The sequence below is a fragment of the Choristoneura fumiferana genome, chromosome Z (assembly GCF_025370935.1).
Source record: "Choristoneura fumiferana chromosome Z, NRCan_CFum_1, whole genome shotgun sequence".
In the NCBI taxonomy this organism is placed as follows: Eukaryota; Metazoa; Arthropoda; class Insecta; order Lepidoptera; family Tortricidae; genus Choristoneura; species Choristoneura fumiferana.
Window position 1 is genome coordinate 40,742,685 of NC_133472.1, and position 18,003 is coordinate 40,760,687.

An 18,003-nucleotide genomic window follows, 5' to 3' on the forward strand; every position below is an offset into this window, starting at 1 on the left:
TTTTTTTCATATTTTTTAGTGATTTGTAGCCAACATGCATCTCACAACGATTCCATTAAGCTCAAACACAGCAAAGTTATATCATTTTATAACAGAGTACCGGTACCTACGGTCTTCTTTATCAGGGTCCAGTTCACCAAATGATACTTTCTGAATGTAAATACTTGATGTTAAAAATGCCAAAATAGCTATAGGTGTGCTTTAAAAATTCGAGGGTTGCCCTCGATTTCTCTAAGATCCCATCATCAGATCCTGACTTGGTGTCAATGGGACCACCTCGGAAGTATGTCCTTTAGAACTAAAAAATAATTTTGATTTTTGGCCCACAATTGGCGGAGTTATCGCGTAACAAACATACAAAAAAAACATACACTCGGGATTGAGAACCTCCTCCTTTTTGAAGTCGGTTAAAAATGGACATCTTTTCGAGAAATAGTCAAAAAATAAATGCATATAAAATGTCCGGTTTAACTTTTTTATAGCCTAATAGTGTCCCACTGCAAGGCAAAGGGCTCCCTTTTTTCCGCCACTCAAAAATCAGTCAATATTCTACTCCGTATTGCCCGTTGGTAAACCTGAGGCCGTATTAACTAACGTTTCTGACAATCACAATCGCAATCAAATTAAAGATTTCGCATACAAAACCTGTAATTTGATTGCGATCGCGAGCGTCAGAAACGTTAGGCGATACGGCCTCTGGAGCCTGTACTTGCAAGCTGAAATCATCATCATCATCATTAGTCGGAAGACGACCACTGCTGAAGAAAGGCCTCCCCCTTAGAACGACAACTGGCCACTTGCATCACATCATCAAAACAGGAAACTGGCACTTTTAAAAGTTACTACAAACTGGCATAGCGTTACAGAAAGTATAAAGGGTACCAAATTTTCAATTATGCCTACAAAACTCAAGCTAGTTAAGTGTATGTTCGTAGAGAGCTGCGCATACTCGTCTCGTAGTATCGGCTCACAAAAATAGATGCATTAAAAATAATGAGCGGATCGCAGACGGAGAGCACGAGAAAACTTATATCTAACCATCCTTCGATGTTTTCCTATTACTGTGCATTTACTCGCACCTCTTACTGTGCGGGAAGTTCTAAAATATACTCAGCGGCACAAAATTTGGCCCACTCTACATACAAAATTACCTTTTCTGCATATATTTTAGCACCAGATTTCTTGCCGCTCAGTATATTTTGATTAAAATCCTGTTTATTGACAATTTTAATTATCCATACTGAGTGCGAGGAGTGTGTTGTTAGGAATGTGTTTTTCATGAACCAATAGGGACTCTGTATTTACCTATCCTCGCACAGCATCACTCTGGTGGAAACAGCTGAGCAGAGCGAGGCGAGGTAAACGAAGCGTTCCTATTGGTTCATGAAAAACACAATCCTCGCACATCTCAGGTTGAAATACAACGCAGCCTTAAAAGGGCAGCATTGCGTGTTCAAAAGCACAAATATCTGGAACACGAGTACGTAGTCAAAAATTCGTACGTAGACGACTTCACGTCAATGTACACGTTTCAAATCTTTGTGATTCGTAGCTCTAATGGTTCCCCGAAGAGGTAGGTATTAGAAAAACGTCTTCATCGAAAGTCAGCAATAAAATCATTACCTGCAAGTGTTTTGGGCATCGACATGTAAGCTACTAACGAAAGGTTTAAAAGGCAAGCTCTGTTCCAGTCGACGCGCATCACACCTGCCGCGTTGAACACTATGCATAAATACATTCATCTAACTACAAACTACATCTACAATACACACAGTCTATGCGCCAAGCGCACTACACGATACCTGAGTGGTATCTTTTCTCATTGTGCGTGACGCGTCTGTGCGTCCGACGGTTGCGGGTGTGGAGCCGGCCGCTGCCGCCGTCGCCGCGAGGGCCGCGCGGGGGCTGGATGCCTGCTACAGAACATGCTAGTTGGGTAGACAGTTAAAGATTGGGACAGGAGGGTCGGACACCACGTACACGGACTTATGCCAATATGCATAGCTAGTATGGGCCAATGCCACTGCGAGGGAAGTAGACAGACATATAGCTAAGTTACTCTTCAGGCTACTCGATATGCCCAGTGTTCTCTTTCTGCCTGTCGCACTTCTAACTAAAACACAGTTTGCAGTTGTCAGTAGCATTTCACTGTCATAGAAGTGCATAAATAGGCCCAGCCGTCCTACTTTGGTGGCTAAAACCTCGCAAGACATCAAACCAAATCACAAGGCAAATACGTCTGTGTGATCACAGAAGGCCATTTATTAGTGTATTGTGGTGCCAGCTTTTTAGTTAACATTCCTTTGTATTTTCACTTCTAAACTTAGATGTTTCAAATAAATTGTAAACGCTTTCTAAATAGGAAACCAAGCGTTATTTCTAAGGCTTCCCTGTTTGTAAGGGCGGGCTTGCAGGGTCTGCAGTTAACCACATAACTTCGAGTAACTTTGCTAACCCAGGGTTAATTAAGTATTTAGTGTCAAAATGCATGGAACTTGCAACTGTAAGACAACATTTATGATTTATTTTCAAATCCCAGGCCGTAAAACATGACAAGTGAAAATACTACTAGCTTTATAAACATCCTTTGCTAGGTATCTATTCGATAGCTGCTTTTGATTCTGTGATAGTATGTTCCAATAAATGAGCCTTATAAAGGGTTAAGCGATAATTTAGTTAGAGATATTACGCTATATAGGTTATGGATTGAAAATCTACGGTAGAGACAGGTCGTTTCAAAAGAGCTGGCACGAATGACGGACGAACGAATGATGTCTGTGTGTGCATCACAAATTGATTAAATACAAGTTGATTCTAGAAGTTACTGTAAAGAATTACTTTAACACTCCTGATGCATGCATTCGGATATCTGCTTACACTTCTTTGTTTGATGGAATCAGTTTAAAATCCGCTGTGGTCAAATGTCAACGTATTCGTTGGCGGGTCGTAAGGATTAGGATAAGGAAAATTAAATTAAATAATAAAACAAGTAGTAAAGTTGTGTTTGTTTAACAATACCAGTGTGAAAACAGTGAGGTGTAATCAATATAAACACGGCACTCGACTGAAGTGTGTGTAAGTGTGGTAGTGTGCCGGTACAAAGAGCTATCGGGCTAACAAAGAAATATTTACATTGCATATTCTACTCTCGTTATATCAACAATGTACATATATTGTACAGTCGAGCAAACTGAATCGCGTGCCAGACTGGTACCTTTTCATAATCAATTTCGCTATGATGTCTTTGGCAGATGTATGGCATGTCAATAATGACATCAGTAGCACAAAGGTTCCACCCTGGTAAGCGGTTAAGCCTTTTTGAATATGCGGTGATTTTACACGCTTACGCTCTAAAACGTACTGATCACAACCAGCAAAAGATTTATCATAAGATACTCTACTGTTTTCATAAATAAAGTGATGGCTTATTGAGATAAGGTTATACAGCCGGAAGCTATTCTAATTGGTCGACTATAAACCATATCGTTGAATTTATTTATTTACAATTTGTAGTCTAAATTCTTTGAAGGAATAACACGTAGTGGTCGTGAATTAAATAAAACAATTGAATTATTTTTCTTTTCAATTTGCTTTCAAGACTATACCGCAAAAACAAAAGACAGTCTTAACATAACACATTTTTTTTTACCTAAATACGACTCACAATAACTGATCATAAAGTTTGTATAATATTGTTCCCTAACACTTAATTCCGCGACCTTTTGTACATAGCTGCCCTCGTCAATAAGCGGATTTTTACTGTCCGAAAACATAACTTTAGCGCACTTTGAATTTTTGTTCACGAAGACAGAAATCATCTTAAAATACCGACAATAGAATATTCTTCTTTAATTTTACAAGTAACAATAGGACGCAGCGGTCTCTTCCCGTGCGTGGGGTGTCGTAAAACCGACAAAAATATTTAAGGGGGCTACCATACCTACAACAAACGTGTTTTTACCCGACTGCACGGAGTGGTATTGTTTTATACAAGCCTTTCTTTAGTTTCACCTGTCCCGTTGTGCGTCTGTCTATAATCAAATCTTGCAAGTTAAATTTGAGCGACTTCCAGTAGTCAGATTGACTTGAAATTTGGAATACTTGTGTTAATTGCGTGACAATACAATAATCTGGTAGTGACATCCTGGTAGTCCGGCCAGGATCGTCTCCGCAGGACGGAGCTCTTCAACGGTTAATGGCATCGACTTGAAATTTGGTATGCAAATGTAGTTTGAGTGACAATGCAAGTAAAGTTGAAAACTCGTTGACAAAAAGTACAGTCAGCAAAAAAAGTTTGTATTAAAAATATATGGCCTGTGGCCCACTATACACTTCCGAAGATAGCTATTTTAGAGTCTTCCTTTGAACATGGCTTCTTAGCATATTGTGTTTCCGTAACCACATCTGCACTGCTATTTCCCGAAGCAAGAGTTTATTTCCTTTGAGAATATGTTATTCAATAAATAATGTTCACAGGCTGCGCTTTTATTGAGAGACATTGAGTGAGATTGTTTATTCCTTTTTGCGGTTTGAGCATGTTTTCGTGTTAAATAAAAATTTCAAATGCATGAAATTAACCTTTCGCGTGATAAGGATGACTGATGTCCAGAGAAAAAAAGGACAAAAATATACAGGAGCACAAACTTAACCACAATTAAAGCTGGGTCTGTATCATTTTGCAGATCACGACCTCTAAGCTCTCTTTATTTTCTGCATAAGATAATTGACTTGGCCAACCAAAAAAAAATTCGATAGGTCATTTTGTCGGGATCTCATAGCACAGCAAAAAACAATAGAGTTAATCACCTTCAGGGATCGAGATAAATCTCCGTTTTACTAGTCAAGTGGCGAGGGCCGGACGTCGCCGCAGAGCGTACGAGTAGCTTATTCCATTTGAATGGACGAGATTGGCCATCAAACAACTCGAGGTAAAGCTAGATATAACTAGTAAACTAAAATTAGTAATTTAGGGGTATTTGCATCCGTAAAAAAAACCTGTCATTACGTAATTTCGATGACAATAGTTGATTTACTATGGATACCATACGGCCAAGGCTACAAAAACATGTAGATATGTGTAACACGGCTTTATTAATTTAAAATCGAGGTCGTGTATACATATATTTGGTAACTTTGGCCGTATCGACTGTGAACATATTTAATATTATTTTTTTGGATAAATGAAAACACGTGCTTTTGCGACTAAATTAAAACGATCCGTTCCAAATTTGGTTGGACACACTTACACGCTTCATCACAACTGATGTGACACGCCGAAAGGGTTTTATTTTAGGGCAGCCTGATAACGGGCTCACCTCGGCTTATCACAAGCAGAGGTCAATGAACCCCGTACCACCTGGGGTACTGTTTAGCATGAACATTCCTAATGTACTCTGCGTTTAAGCCCAATTTACACCACGAGCGGGGCGGACTCATTAATGATTTAGTTTAACTTACATCAACCTACTTCACTCATAGAGGTTCGGTTTAAGTGATTACATGCAGCTGATCGTTGTACATTAAACTAAGTCATTAACGAGTCCTCTGGCTCGCGTTGTAAATTGGGTTTTAGGGCAGAAGTACCGTTTTTGGCCACTTCTACCCTATAAATAGTAAAATTTTACTGGATCGGAGATTTGACGGTTGGTTTGTTCTCTCTCTCTCTTCAGCATGTACCCTTCCTACCCTAACCCTGCCCTTTTGAGTGTAGGCCTCCTTCAAACCACGCCGCTAGTTACGGTCCTGTGCAACACGTAGCCACAAAACAGACAGGTACAGAAATCAATCTACATACAAAGTGCGCTCCAGCAACGCACACATAGACACTGCAGGGCTACTACGAAACTCGAACTCGAAGTTCGTGTCGTGCGGTCCCTCTGACACTTATACTATTTAATACGAGAGCGAGAGGGACGGTTAGACACGGACACATCTCGGACCAGTTGCGACCAGTGGGAGCGCGTGTGCCATCCGCTTGAGACACGCGTCTGTGAACTTTTTTGTGCAATGATGGAGCAACAATTTTTTATTATTATTACTGTTCAGTGGACGGTTGTTTAAATTCGACATTAAACGGTGCATTGTCGTTATTAAAGCTACCAGTGGTAACATTGACATTAAAATTGAAATACTTTAGTTATTATTAAATTATGTTTCCATTCTTCCCGTTTCATTCTAAACAATAAATCAAACAACTAGATACGAGTGCCACTCTACTGGTGCAACTCACACAGCTTGTGACAAATTTTAGTTTCAAACACATTCAACGGCTATCAAATAGGACAAAAGCATAAAATTACAAATAACAATTTCCGTGCTCAGTTCACGGGGCGTGAGCCGCATCAGTACTATTGTGTATGGTTGTATAGCAAATATTGCGAATGCTTATTCATACAATAATGTAGATATACATCATTATCACCGGCGTATACCCGCCCCACTGCTGGACACCGGGCCTTCTCTCGCGGTTTGGGAACTCCACTTTTATTTAAAGTAGCTACACTCTTGACAGAGTGGTCGCGGAATACACATCCTTATCACGGCATATACATGCCCCTTGGCTGGGCACGGATCTCCTTTCAGTATGAGAGGGCATGGGCTGTAGTGCCTGTAGTTCTCACGCAGGCTTAGTTCGGTTTGGGTAGTGGGCGCGGTCGCGATGAGGATCGGTTTCACTACATGACGACTTTCTTCTTCTACACTCTTGTCGGTGTAGCCAATGGCTTTCGACTTCTCTCTAATCAAAGCTGCCTCCTTATAGTACCTATGACATGACGATGACTACCTATGACCTGTGACCTATGACTTGTTAGAGCCGTTTCCGAAATCTTCGATATAAATAAATATGCAACAATTTCTCGTTTAAAGATAAAAAAATCTGGAACTCAAATGTATGCACAAATAGGTAGTTTTGTATGTAGAATGGGCCAAATTATGTGCCGCTAAGTATATAATGAACTGACCGTCACATCATGCTATAGTTATATGACGCTAAGTTAACCAATGACCACAATTTTCCAATACAGAACAATAACAATTGACCGTTAATTGGCAGCGAGATACATAAACATAACGCTAATTGGCCTAAAAACGGCGATGCGTCAAATGCAAAAACTTGAGGTTTCACGCTCCGGTAGAGAATATCGAATAATACAGTAATAGTAGATTGATAAACAAGGTTTGTAATTGATCATTTACATTCGAATTGAACGCTACTTTTCATCACAAATGCGAGGAAATAAAGAAAAACCGTTGTAAATGTACGCACAATTTGTAACAGAGCGGAAGAAAATTTATCGCGCCAAACCGTCTTTTTTTTTTTTTTAATGGCTCGCGCTCCTTGGCTTTGGCACATTCAGCCAGCACTGGCCAGCAGCATTATGCCAGCATGGAGCTTTGGAGGTAAGTATTACGCATTAGGTACTACAATGTCCTTGTTTACCAGTTCGTGAACACAAAGGTTCGATTCGATTCGATTTTTAAATTTACTTACATCCCTAAACACGTAAATCGAATTTACAACACGGATTTCAAGTTAAATGCAACCTACTTTCAGAGCTTAAGTGATGAAAAGATTTTTTACAGCTTTTAGAATGCATTTAAGTAACATCTAACTTTGTTATAGAACTTTGGAGTACGTCGTAACATTATGCTGCCAGAAAAGACAACCGAATTGATAACTTCTTAGTCGTTTAAAAATTTGGCCAAGTGCAAGCTGCAGCAGTCTAAGATTATTTTCAAGTAAGCGTAGTACCTATATACAGACTGCAGTTTTTGATTTAAAGATTTAACTTTCAAGTGGAGCTACAAATGAATAAATTGGTCGATGTAAATAAATTCAATAAAATCGGATTCTTTTCTTCTCTCTACATTTTTTTGAAATTCATAACTGCTTGTTATGCCTAAATTGAATAAAGATATTTTGATTTAAATTAGTTTGCTAAAATTTGCTGACGTAACGAATTTGAATTAAGTATATCAAATAACCAACCATCTATTACTTTTTTATATTGAAAAAAAAAATGCCATTTCGACATTTTCATAAAAGATACTTTTGATTTAGACGTATTAGAAATTAAGTAACATGACATTAACGTGTAATGAAAACTACTAACACGTTATCCATCAGCATTTAATAAATCTTAACAACAAATGTTACCTGAGTTTTACTACGTTATAAATACGATATACGGCGCTAGTTAAATTTCACTACAGTAAAAAAGGCAGTGCATCTCACGCGAAGATGATAACGATATAATTGCCGGGTCCTCGCAAACCAAATGTGTAGGTTACGATTATTCTCCAGCAAGTCAAGCAAACCAGTAAAGGGTGGTAATAAAATAACAGAACAACGCACTTAGACACGTAACAGTTGGCACCAGAAAAGCTAACAATAGTCAGTAATAAGTGTAAACTCTTTAATTAAACAACAGTTAACAAAAATATACATAAAATCAAACTCAAAGCTTTCAGTCTGTCATGTTACCTTTCTCATAAGTATTGATGACAATGCCAATATGCAAAAGTGATAAATTAAACGGCACATAAATGTTGAAGAGACAGGAAGACAACAAAATAAAATACGCACAGTGTCAAAAAAAAATTGAGCAAATCGACAAAAAAAGAACGCGGAAGTCATTCTCAGCCACATACACAATTGTAACTTGAAGTTGTAGCTCCGAGCAAATCGCTCGCGCGATTTTTGCCCGATACTCTTTATTTCTTTCAAGCTCTCTTCGTTCGGTTAGTGTGTCCGCGATAATGAGTAAACATAGTGCGTATGTTGAAACATCACGCGTATAATTTAGTATGATATTGAACGATAGCCAGCCATTACGGTCACGAATGGAAGATTATAATTTTGTTGGGCACGTGAATAAAATGCGTTCGTAAATATAAAACTGTGCATAAAACGTAACGCGCACGCGTATTATAGGTAGTGCCACGAGAGTTGAAGTGAATGATTACACACACAACTACATGAAAAACTGGTTTTTCCGAACCGGTGGTAGATTTTTTTGACATTCAAAAGTGCTTGTTATAGCCTAAATTGAATAAAAATATTTTGACTTTGACTTTGAAATGAATGAGAGCATAAATGTCAAAATCCCGCTGTCATTACATTACATGACATCGACTATACTACTCTGACACTACCTATACGCATGTGGTATGAATATGGTTTGTTGTTGTATGGTATGGTATGGTATGGTTGCGGTAGTCGCTTACACACTAAAAATTTGAAGTGGACCTTTGCAAAATTAAATACTAAATAAACAGAAGGTCTACTTCTACTTCAAACGAAAAAAATGGCTAAGAGAAAAAGACAAAAACCCCTTTGTTATAGGACTAGCGCTACCAAAGTTATACAGCAAGTTTCAATAGTGCTAGCGGTATGCCAAAAAATGCTGCAAAGGGTGTTAAAAGCATGAAAATGGGAAAAAATAATCTTTAGGCCATAAGAATCAGTTTGACCCGTAGCACGAAAAAAAAAACAAAAAGGAGAGGAGTATGACGTAATCTTTTTTTGTATGGGAAAAAAAAACTTTGTTCTGAAACCTATCGTATAGTAGGTATATTTTACAAATAATGATTTAACTGTATCATATCGGGAGGAGTCCAAACTTGGTATCTTTTGAAAATTATTTTTATTTTAATTTAAAACAAGTGACTGAAATATAATAATGTGATATATTTTTAGAATCGGATTAGTAAGCCCTTTCATTAGATACCACACACGATAGTTTTCAGAACGAAAAAAAAAATTCCCTTACAAAAAAAAAGATGACGTCATAACTCCTTTCCTTTTTGTTTTTTTTTTTCGTGCTACAGGTAAAATTGATTCGTATGGCCTAAAGATCAAAAGTTGCGATTTTCATGCTTTTAACACCATGTGCAACTTTTTACTGAATTTCGGGGCGTACAAGTCTGCTTCAAATCAACACATCAGGCAACATTAAGTAGTCCGTCCAGCGTTTAGCTTAAGAGCAAGTCATTAAAGCGTGAAAATATCCTCGGCGAAATGATATTGATGGAAGTCAGTCGCCACCATTCTCACTTAGTCATTATTAGACCTTGCCACGTTGTGATAAAGTTCTCGAATGGTTTATGTTGACGACATGTCTGTTGTAATAACCTGCATGACTTCAGGTGGATTAGAATACATTTTATTCTAAAAACAGGAAGATTAGATTGACACGAAATCCCACCTTGTTCCCCGTACTTAACCATTTTACGTGACCAACACTGCAAGAGGCCAAATATATGCCTCTTTAATGAGTATTCGGTATATAATTGGTCACCTTTACTGTCAATTTAGGTTCCGGAAAATTAGGGACGATGACGAATGAAGCGATGAGGAGCGTTGTTAGGTACAATTGTGTACACAACACGCAAGCCGAGCGAGCGAAGCGACCGTGGCCGATAAAGCCCAAGAATGGTGAAATCCCATGTAAATACCATGATTATACATAAGATTGTTATGTTGGAAAGAAGGGGACAGCTCTTCGCATGACAGATCTTCGATATTTCAATTCAACTAGCTAGATCAATATTTAAGACTTAAAAAGAGATAATAGATGCGTGTTATTACACAATAGTCATAACAATACAATGTCTCACGCATTGTGTCCATATAACAACATTCTGCAGTAGCATCATCATTTAATTACAAAGCATTTCGTTTACGTAGTTCTAATGTTATATAAATGCGAATGTCTGAGTGTATTTGTTTACTCTTTCACGCTAAATTAGCTGGACAGATTCGCATACTTCGTAGAGTCATGTTGGGTAAACATACGCAGTGGGTAAGTATACGCATTCCCAATCACATACATTTAGGACTGAGCCACCCCGTGGGATTGCGTACACTTAGCCACTGCGTACGTTTACCACACATGACTCTATGTATGTAGAAAGCTCTGCAATAACACAGAGTACTCTTCATTCCAACGCTTCAAAGCAATAGGGATGTACGCGGGTAAAATGCCAAAATCTTAATCGTTAAGTTTTGAAACCTCACCTTTTTTTGCGATTGATCCCTGAAAACTGTGGGTAGTTCTCATTTACCCCTTAAATCAAATGCAGTGCGATTCTCAAGTCCCGCTTGTATCCAGAATGTCTGATGGCATCTTGTTCATTACCCCTCACAAAACAGTTTTACCCCTTTTAGGGGTAATCGTTCGGAACACGTGAAGATTCGAAGGGTTCTCCATACAGCGTAAAAAAGACAACGATATTATTTTTGGGAACTTCTAGAATTCCAAGCCAACCGCCATAGTCCTCGGTTAAAACGAGTGCAGCCTCGGATAAACGCTAGTTCATACCTACTTCGCTAATGTTTAATGTACCAAAAAAACGCGCATTAACGGTCGTCTCCATTTCTCGAAGAGCGTTCCGCTTGCAACCGGTTATATTACTAAGCACAATAAATACCTCAAACCAGAGTCAAATACATTCACCAAGTACGATAGCTGTTACAATCACGATGATCCATGTGCAGACACAATAGAAGAATGTTAGCCACCCAACACATCAAAAAGATGGATACTCATTATACCTAGACAAACTTGATTTCATCATCATCCCAGCCTATATACGTCCCACTGCTGGGCACAGGACTCCTCTCAGAATGAGAGGGCTTGGGCCGTAGTTCCCACGCGGGCCCAGTGCGGATTGGGAACTTCACACACATCATTGAATTGCTTCGCAGGTTTGTGCAGGTTTCCTCACGATGTTTTCCTTGACCGTAAAGCTCGTGGTAAATTTCAAATGTAATTTCGCACATGAATTTCGAAAAAACTCGGTGCGAGCCGGGGTTTGAACCCACGATCCTCTGCTTTAGAGGCCATAGGTCAAACCACTCGGCCACCACGGCTTCTTGATTTGAGTAGTATATTGAAATGTTTAATTAAAACTGTCTAGGGTTAAAATAAAAATAATCCCGAGACATGTTTGATGAGTGTACTTCTCATAATTAAGCTGAGTAATGAATAGTTAAAAATACAGGGTATATTTTTTTGCAAACACAAAAAGTAACCAGACGATAGTTTCAAGTGCTGTAAAGCGATATTTCAATATATTTCAAGTTTAGCATGAACTAATTTTTGAAATTTTTTGAGGAACAATGTATTGCGTACAATAATTTGATACGATAGGGAAGCGGATCTGTGACAGCTGTCACGTCGGCAAGTGCGACGTTGCGAATAAAAACAAATTAGTGATCACGTAAAGATATATCGCATGCTGATTTATTTTATACGGAAAAACGTCGTATTTTTTATACAAAACATATGAAAGTATTAAATTATATAACTCTCTGTACATAAAACATATGAAAATAACAGTTAACAAAACAAAGAATTAAAGTGCAGGTATTTATAAGCAGCAATAAACCCTATTAGCATTACACGGCCAAATTACGAAAATTGGCAATTGGCTCAATAATCGCATGTTCTGACCATTTACTAAAATGGAAAATGGACAACTCGAAACTATACATCAAAGCAGAAAAACGACAATTTGAAATACATCAACAAGGAATATTGTCCATCCTGAATATCGTCGAAAATAAAACCTTGTCTGGTAAAATTGACAAATTTGATGTCTGCCGAAAAAAAAAACGACCACTTGTACACCCCCTTGTATTTGTAAGCGTTTTGTCTAGGTTCATTGACGGTGATTGCATTTAGTGTGGTTACGTGATGGTCTAGCAAGGTTAATGCCAAGCCGCCGTCTATCTACGAGCAACGTACGAGATGTCGTGCTAGCCGTACAGGAGTACCGTGAAGTGTGGTTTACGTGCGTGTGGGTTACCAACTAAACCGTTAAAATAACAGCAGTACACTCTACACCAATCTTCACAACTGTAACACCTCACTCTTACTGATTCAAGATCAAGAACATTATAATGTAAGCTTTCAAATTGATTCGTTCACTCTGAACAGACAAATATTAAGTTAATGTCATGCGTATCTTAGTCTCCGAGTGTACTGCTTGCAGGGATGAAAAAAGGTTTCATATTTACAAAAAGGAACATAAACAAATGCTCTGCGATGGCGACTGGACATGCATACCACGAAGACGAATTATCATAGCCCTACTAAACTTTACAAACCGAAACCAGTTAGTTATTCAAGGCATCTTAAGACGAGGAGCCAAAGTCGTATTAAAACTAAATTAGGCAACTTTGATATTCATTTCTTATGCCATTTCGTTAATCTGAACACTACTGTATCCTCAGTGTATCCTCAGTGTATACACGCAGTAACGTGTCTCCGTACGCGTTCATAGACACTTCGTTTATACACTGGGTGTACCGCGTAAAGTGTCGTAGTTTAACTTTAGCTTTAAATACATATCTGTATCACTGTATCACCCGACAAGCTAATGTTGACAATATCAAACCCTGATTAGACTTGGATCTTAATTAGGCACTAGGACTAAAGAATCTTTTTGTTTATTCATTAGTCACTGTATAACATCACGCTGCTCTCACTGGTTTAGGTCCAAAATGTAGTAGGAACTATTATTTTCGTCATCAAGGCCGCTATTAATGTCATTATTTTAATAGGCCAGCCGGCGCGAGCCGCAACGGAACTCCGCGAATGGATAATTTACATGATTGTGAAAGATAACATTTATATCCAAAACTATATTTTAGGCCAACTTCAGCAAGATATTCTAGCAGGTTTGGAACTCGCAATTATTTGTACTTGGTCAAAATAGCCTTTCTATCGCTTCAGCATTGTCTGAACAATCTCGGAATAAATCATTTATGTGCTGGCTTGAATTGAAGTTGCAGTACGTGACGATAAAAAGAAAAGTATCACCACTAAAGTGGATTGGGTACTCTATAAAAGTATCTATTTCCATGTGTCATCTTCATAATTCGCACTATTAGATACAGATCGAGTATATCAACTCAAATTAATACTTCATCTTAATTTAGGCCTTCCAGAAATTTAATGAAGCCTAAATCAAAATGGAGTATTATTTTAAATTGATATACTCTTGATCTAGGAGTGCGATGTGGACACGACCACCGTACTAAAAAAATAGTACTGGCAAGAAAGAAATACCTTTACACGATAATAAATTCGCACAGCTACTTGCGCTCAGCTTATTTCAAATTCCAACAAAAAATGGACTTCAGTGAACTTTTAATGCGATTCCACTAAGTTGACTTTACTATTATCGCTAAATAACTTGAGAACATTCAACTTTACCCACGTCTGCAACTTAAAACAGTCCTTTTCATGAAAGCTAAACGCGTCTGGAAAGTTACCTACAGTCCATTGCTAAAGTCGGCTAAAATAAGGTTCATCGTACTCGTGTAAGTGCAAAAATTGTGGCCAGATTCGTCGCGACCCCGCCGTTTGACCCCAGTTGCGGAATCGGGGCTTTTCGCACAGCCCAGCGGCCATCGTCGGGACCAATTGACAGTTGACCCCAGCGACACTAGTCCGAGACCTTGACGGCGATGGTACGGGGTACGCGAGCTCTCGACGCACTGTTACGTGTACCAGAGACCGTATTGTCTAACGCGCTGAAGTTTGCGATCGCATCTCCCATCTCTTTTCACCCTTGTCTTATGTCGTCTTGGATAATAAGGCCTCGGGTCCGACCCGGTAAGAGATACAAGCATCTTTTAACCAGCCGAGTAGAAAAATACTGGCCGTTGTTATGCTTTTAATGACATTTATATTGATGATATGATTCTGGTTTATTTTATTGTCGATTGACTCTCTCACTCACAGCTATCTCAACCAAGGCGTGCGTCTATTTCGACTGGCCGTAAACAGAGTAAAGAGTACGAGAGCTCGCGGAAACCCTCAGATTCATTGAGATAAGTCTCAAGCAGGGTTAGTAATGATCGCACTGCAAGGACCAGCACAACTTGGCACGAATTTGCCAACTACGACATATTTTATCTCCTATCAACGGTACTAATAAGAAAGTGAGGTGAACTGTCGATTCACGTGGCAAGTCGTGCTGGGAGCTGAGGAACTTACCTTGCGGCTGCTGTTGTGTGTACGGAGCGAGTAGTCTGGTCCGTTTCTTCTCATATCCCTTTTGTGTGATGTCACCTGAGAAAAAAAAGAAGAATTTCAACTGATGGAAGAGCCATCTAGAAAAATAAGGAGGCATATACAGGTAGCGCACTGCCCCGACCGGTGCTTTCCAAGGAGAGTAGCATCCCAAAATGCCATAAATAAAAGTTTTTCTATCTTTCTTTCATATCTATCGAAACTGAATGAATCGTGATATAAAAAACTTTTCACGGCAACTGTCAAAGTGATTCGCAATTCTAAATTACTATATCTCGTGACACGAAGCGCACGCGCACTCTCGGGTGTTGTTCATGGAAAGTAAATCAAATGAAGACCACCATAATATGGAATTTTTGGGATGGCTGTATAATCATACAACAAGTAAGTAGTTTTTTTTATATATTGTACCATTTTTCGCCCAAATAAAACATCAAACATAACATAACAAACAAAAATTACTGTGTAAAGGAAGAAGAAAAACGATGGTGGAAAAACTAGTGCCACTGCGGTATATTAAATTAAAAAAAAAAACTTTAAATCCAAACGTTCTGTAAGTAAGGCGCAAAGGACTCCTTTACATGTCACTTCTTTATACCAGCGCTTTTGGGACGACCATCATTGTCAAGAATAATGCGCCGCAAGAAACTTGACAGAACAAAATATACAATACGTAACATCTACGTGAATAAGTGATAAATCATAGTGTTGCAGAATAAAATAGCCCATTTTACAAACTGTCTATAACCTTGGTTATATACCTTGGATAATTCGTTATAGTGTTGGTATAAGTGGTAGGTATATTAAATAAAGGCGCGACTCGTAAAAACGGTCACATTTACACGTGTTGTTGATTGCGATAAATACCGGAGCGGCCTTGCCGAAACCTGTGGCGATTGACGTTTGTTTGTAGACAGAAAAAATATCCAATTATTTATCGTGGGCCCAGCTGATCCAAAGTAATAAGCAATTATATTATGAGCTGTGGGCCCACCGTTATTGCGTAAACACAGAACCAAGTAAAAGGAAAAATGTATTGTTCCGCTCGGCAGTTGTTGCATTTCGTACCTTGAAACCCTCGCGACGCTCAGGACTCTTTTTTGAAAGCTTATATTTAGATTCATTCGCCCCGGTGTGTGTGTCTGTCCGTAGTTATATCGTTATATCTTGTAGTCGAATTAACTTTAAACTAGTTAGGCATATACATTCTATTCTTTAACAAATGCGCACTACGTTCTTCGTTCTTGGTTCAATAGGGAATAAGCATGGAACACACTTTTATTCTTAAACAATTTATCGAGATACAAAACTGGTAAATAGGTAAGTGCGAGTCGGACTCGCGCACCGAGGGTTCCGTACACATTTATAGGTCTGTAAGTAAACGGTAATCGTGTTTTGAAGATATTTCTCGCTTTTTCCGAATGATTTAATACATCCAGTGTATGCAGAGCCCTACTCTTAAGCAAAATGTACGCTGTGTGGGGTCAGATTATATTGGTCATTAATATTTACAGACAGACATAAAAAATCAAGATTTTCAGACTTTTCTAGTTGGTTGTGTTATAATAGCTACCTTCATACCAAATTTCAAGATTATGAGTTCACGGGAAGTACCCTGTAGGTTTTGATTCCCTTGCGAGTTTCGAAAATTTGCGGAAATTTGCAGCATAAACGGCTGCATCTTTTGATTGCGTTGGCTTAGAAGTTTGATTATTTCACAGCTCTAAGTGACAGTAGACCTCAGTATTTGATATAAATTTCAGCTTGATACCTCCACGCGTTCCCGAGAAAAAGGGTCTTGACAGACAGACAGACAAACGGACAAAAAGTGATCCTGTAAGGGTTCCGTTTTTTCTTTTTGAGGTACGGAACCCTAAAAATCATCAATATCTGTTGTAAAAGAATCAAGATATAAACGAATGACGTTAGCATTCTATCTCATTCTAGAAAAATTAAATGGTTCTATGGTCGTTGTAGCACATTATATCTGATAGTCCATAGTCATAGTCTAACGTCCTTATCTCCTTTGTTTTTTTATACATATAAAAAAATGTTTTACAACTCGGTCTGCCATTGTCTCAATTGCTCGGCTTATACCTTGCATAAAAAATGACTATTTTAATTCAAACTTACTAGGTATTAACGGTTTTTACACGCTTATATTTAGCTTAAAATAGAAACATGCTAGTATGTAAAAGCTAGATTTAGCTCATAGCCCGCGTGAGAAATACATGGAAAAAAGTTACGGTAACATTTTTAAACCACAACGTTCATTCGAACAACGCCATCTATTGATGCGATATGAAGCGTCGGTGGTGTGACAATTATGCCTAAAAAAAATCGGTACGAGATTATGTATGACAAGAAAAAGCTATGGCAAAAAGACAGAACCAGCGAAATCACATACGCGTGCGTTTGATACTCTTAAATTATACATCAGCTAACTAAATATTCGAGTCGGTCAAAGGATTTAACGTCGTAATTTTATTTGAATCGGTTTTACCGGGATGGAGTATACGCGGTAACGACCGGTCATAAACCAAGTTAAATAACTACAAATTAAAGGTTGCAAGTTAGGGTTGCCATAAAAGTTTTCAGAAACAATCAAAGTTGGGGTTTTAATAATTTGAAATGAATCACGGGCTAGAACATTAGACGCATTATTTTCATTCCTTGTAAAACGCGATTATTCATAATAATTAAATTTACGTCAACCATATGAGAGAGAGAGAGAGAGAGAGAGAAACATGTATTTACACATATTAGATACACATAAAAATACATTAGATGGAAAAAAATTAAAATAACATCGAATAGTATATAGTGGACAGTGGACCCCATAATGTGGATAACAGCATAATGTTACGGCAAGCCGCAACGCTGTTTTTCATATGTACTTTTTATGTAGGTAATTGTGTATTGTAAACGGCGAAATTTGACATAATTATTTTCTTTA

General features: G+C 38.3%; 1 protein-coding gene across 1 annotated transcript in view; it reads right to left on the minus strand.

Annotated features, from left to right (window-relative positions):
* Positions 1-18,003, minus strand: part of DIP2 (disco-interacting protein 2) — a 97,697-nt gene that overhangs the window by 67,104 nt on the left and 12,590 nt on the right. Inside the window, 2 exon segments of the mRNA XM_074100157.1 lie at positions 1,803-1,913; positions 15,012-15,086. Coding sequence (XP_073956258.1) covers positions 1,803-1,913; positions 15,012-15,086 — 186 coding nt within the window.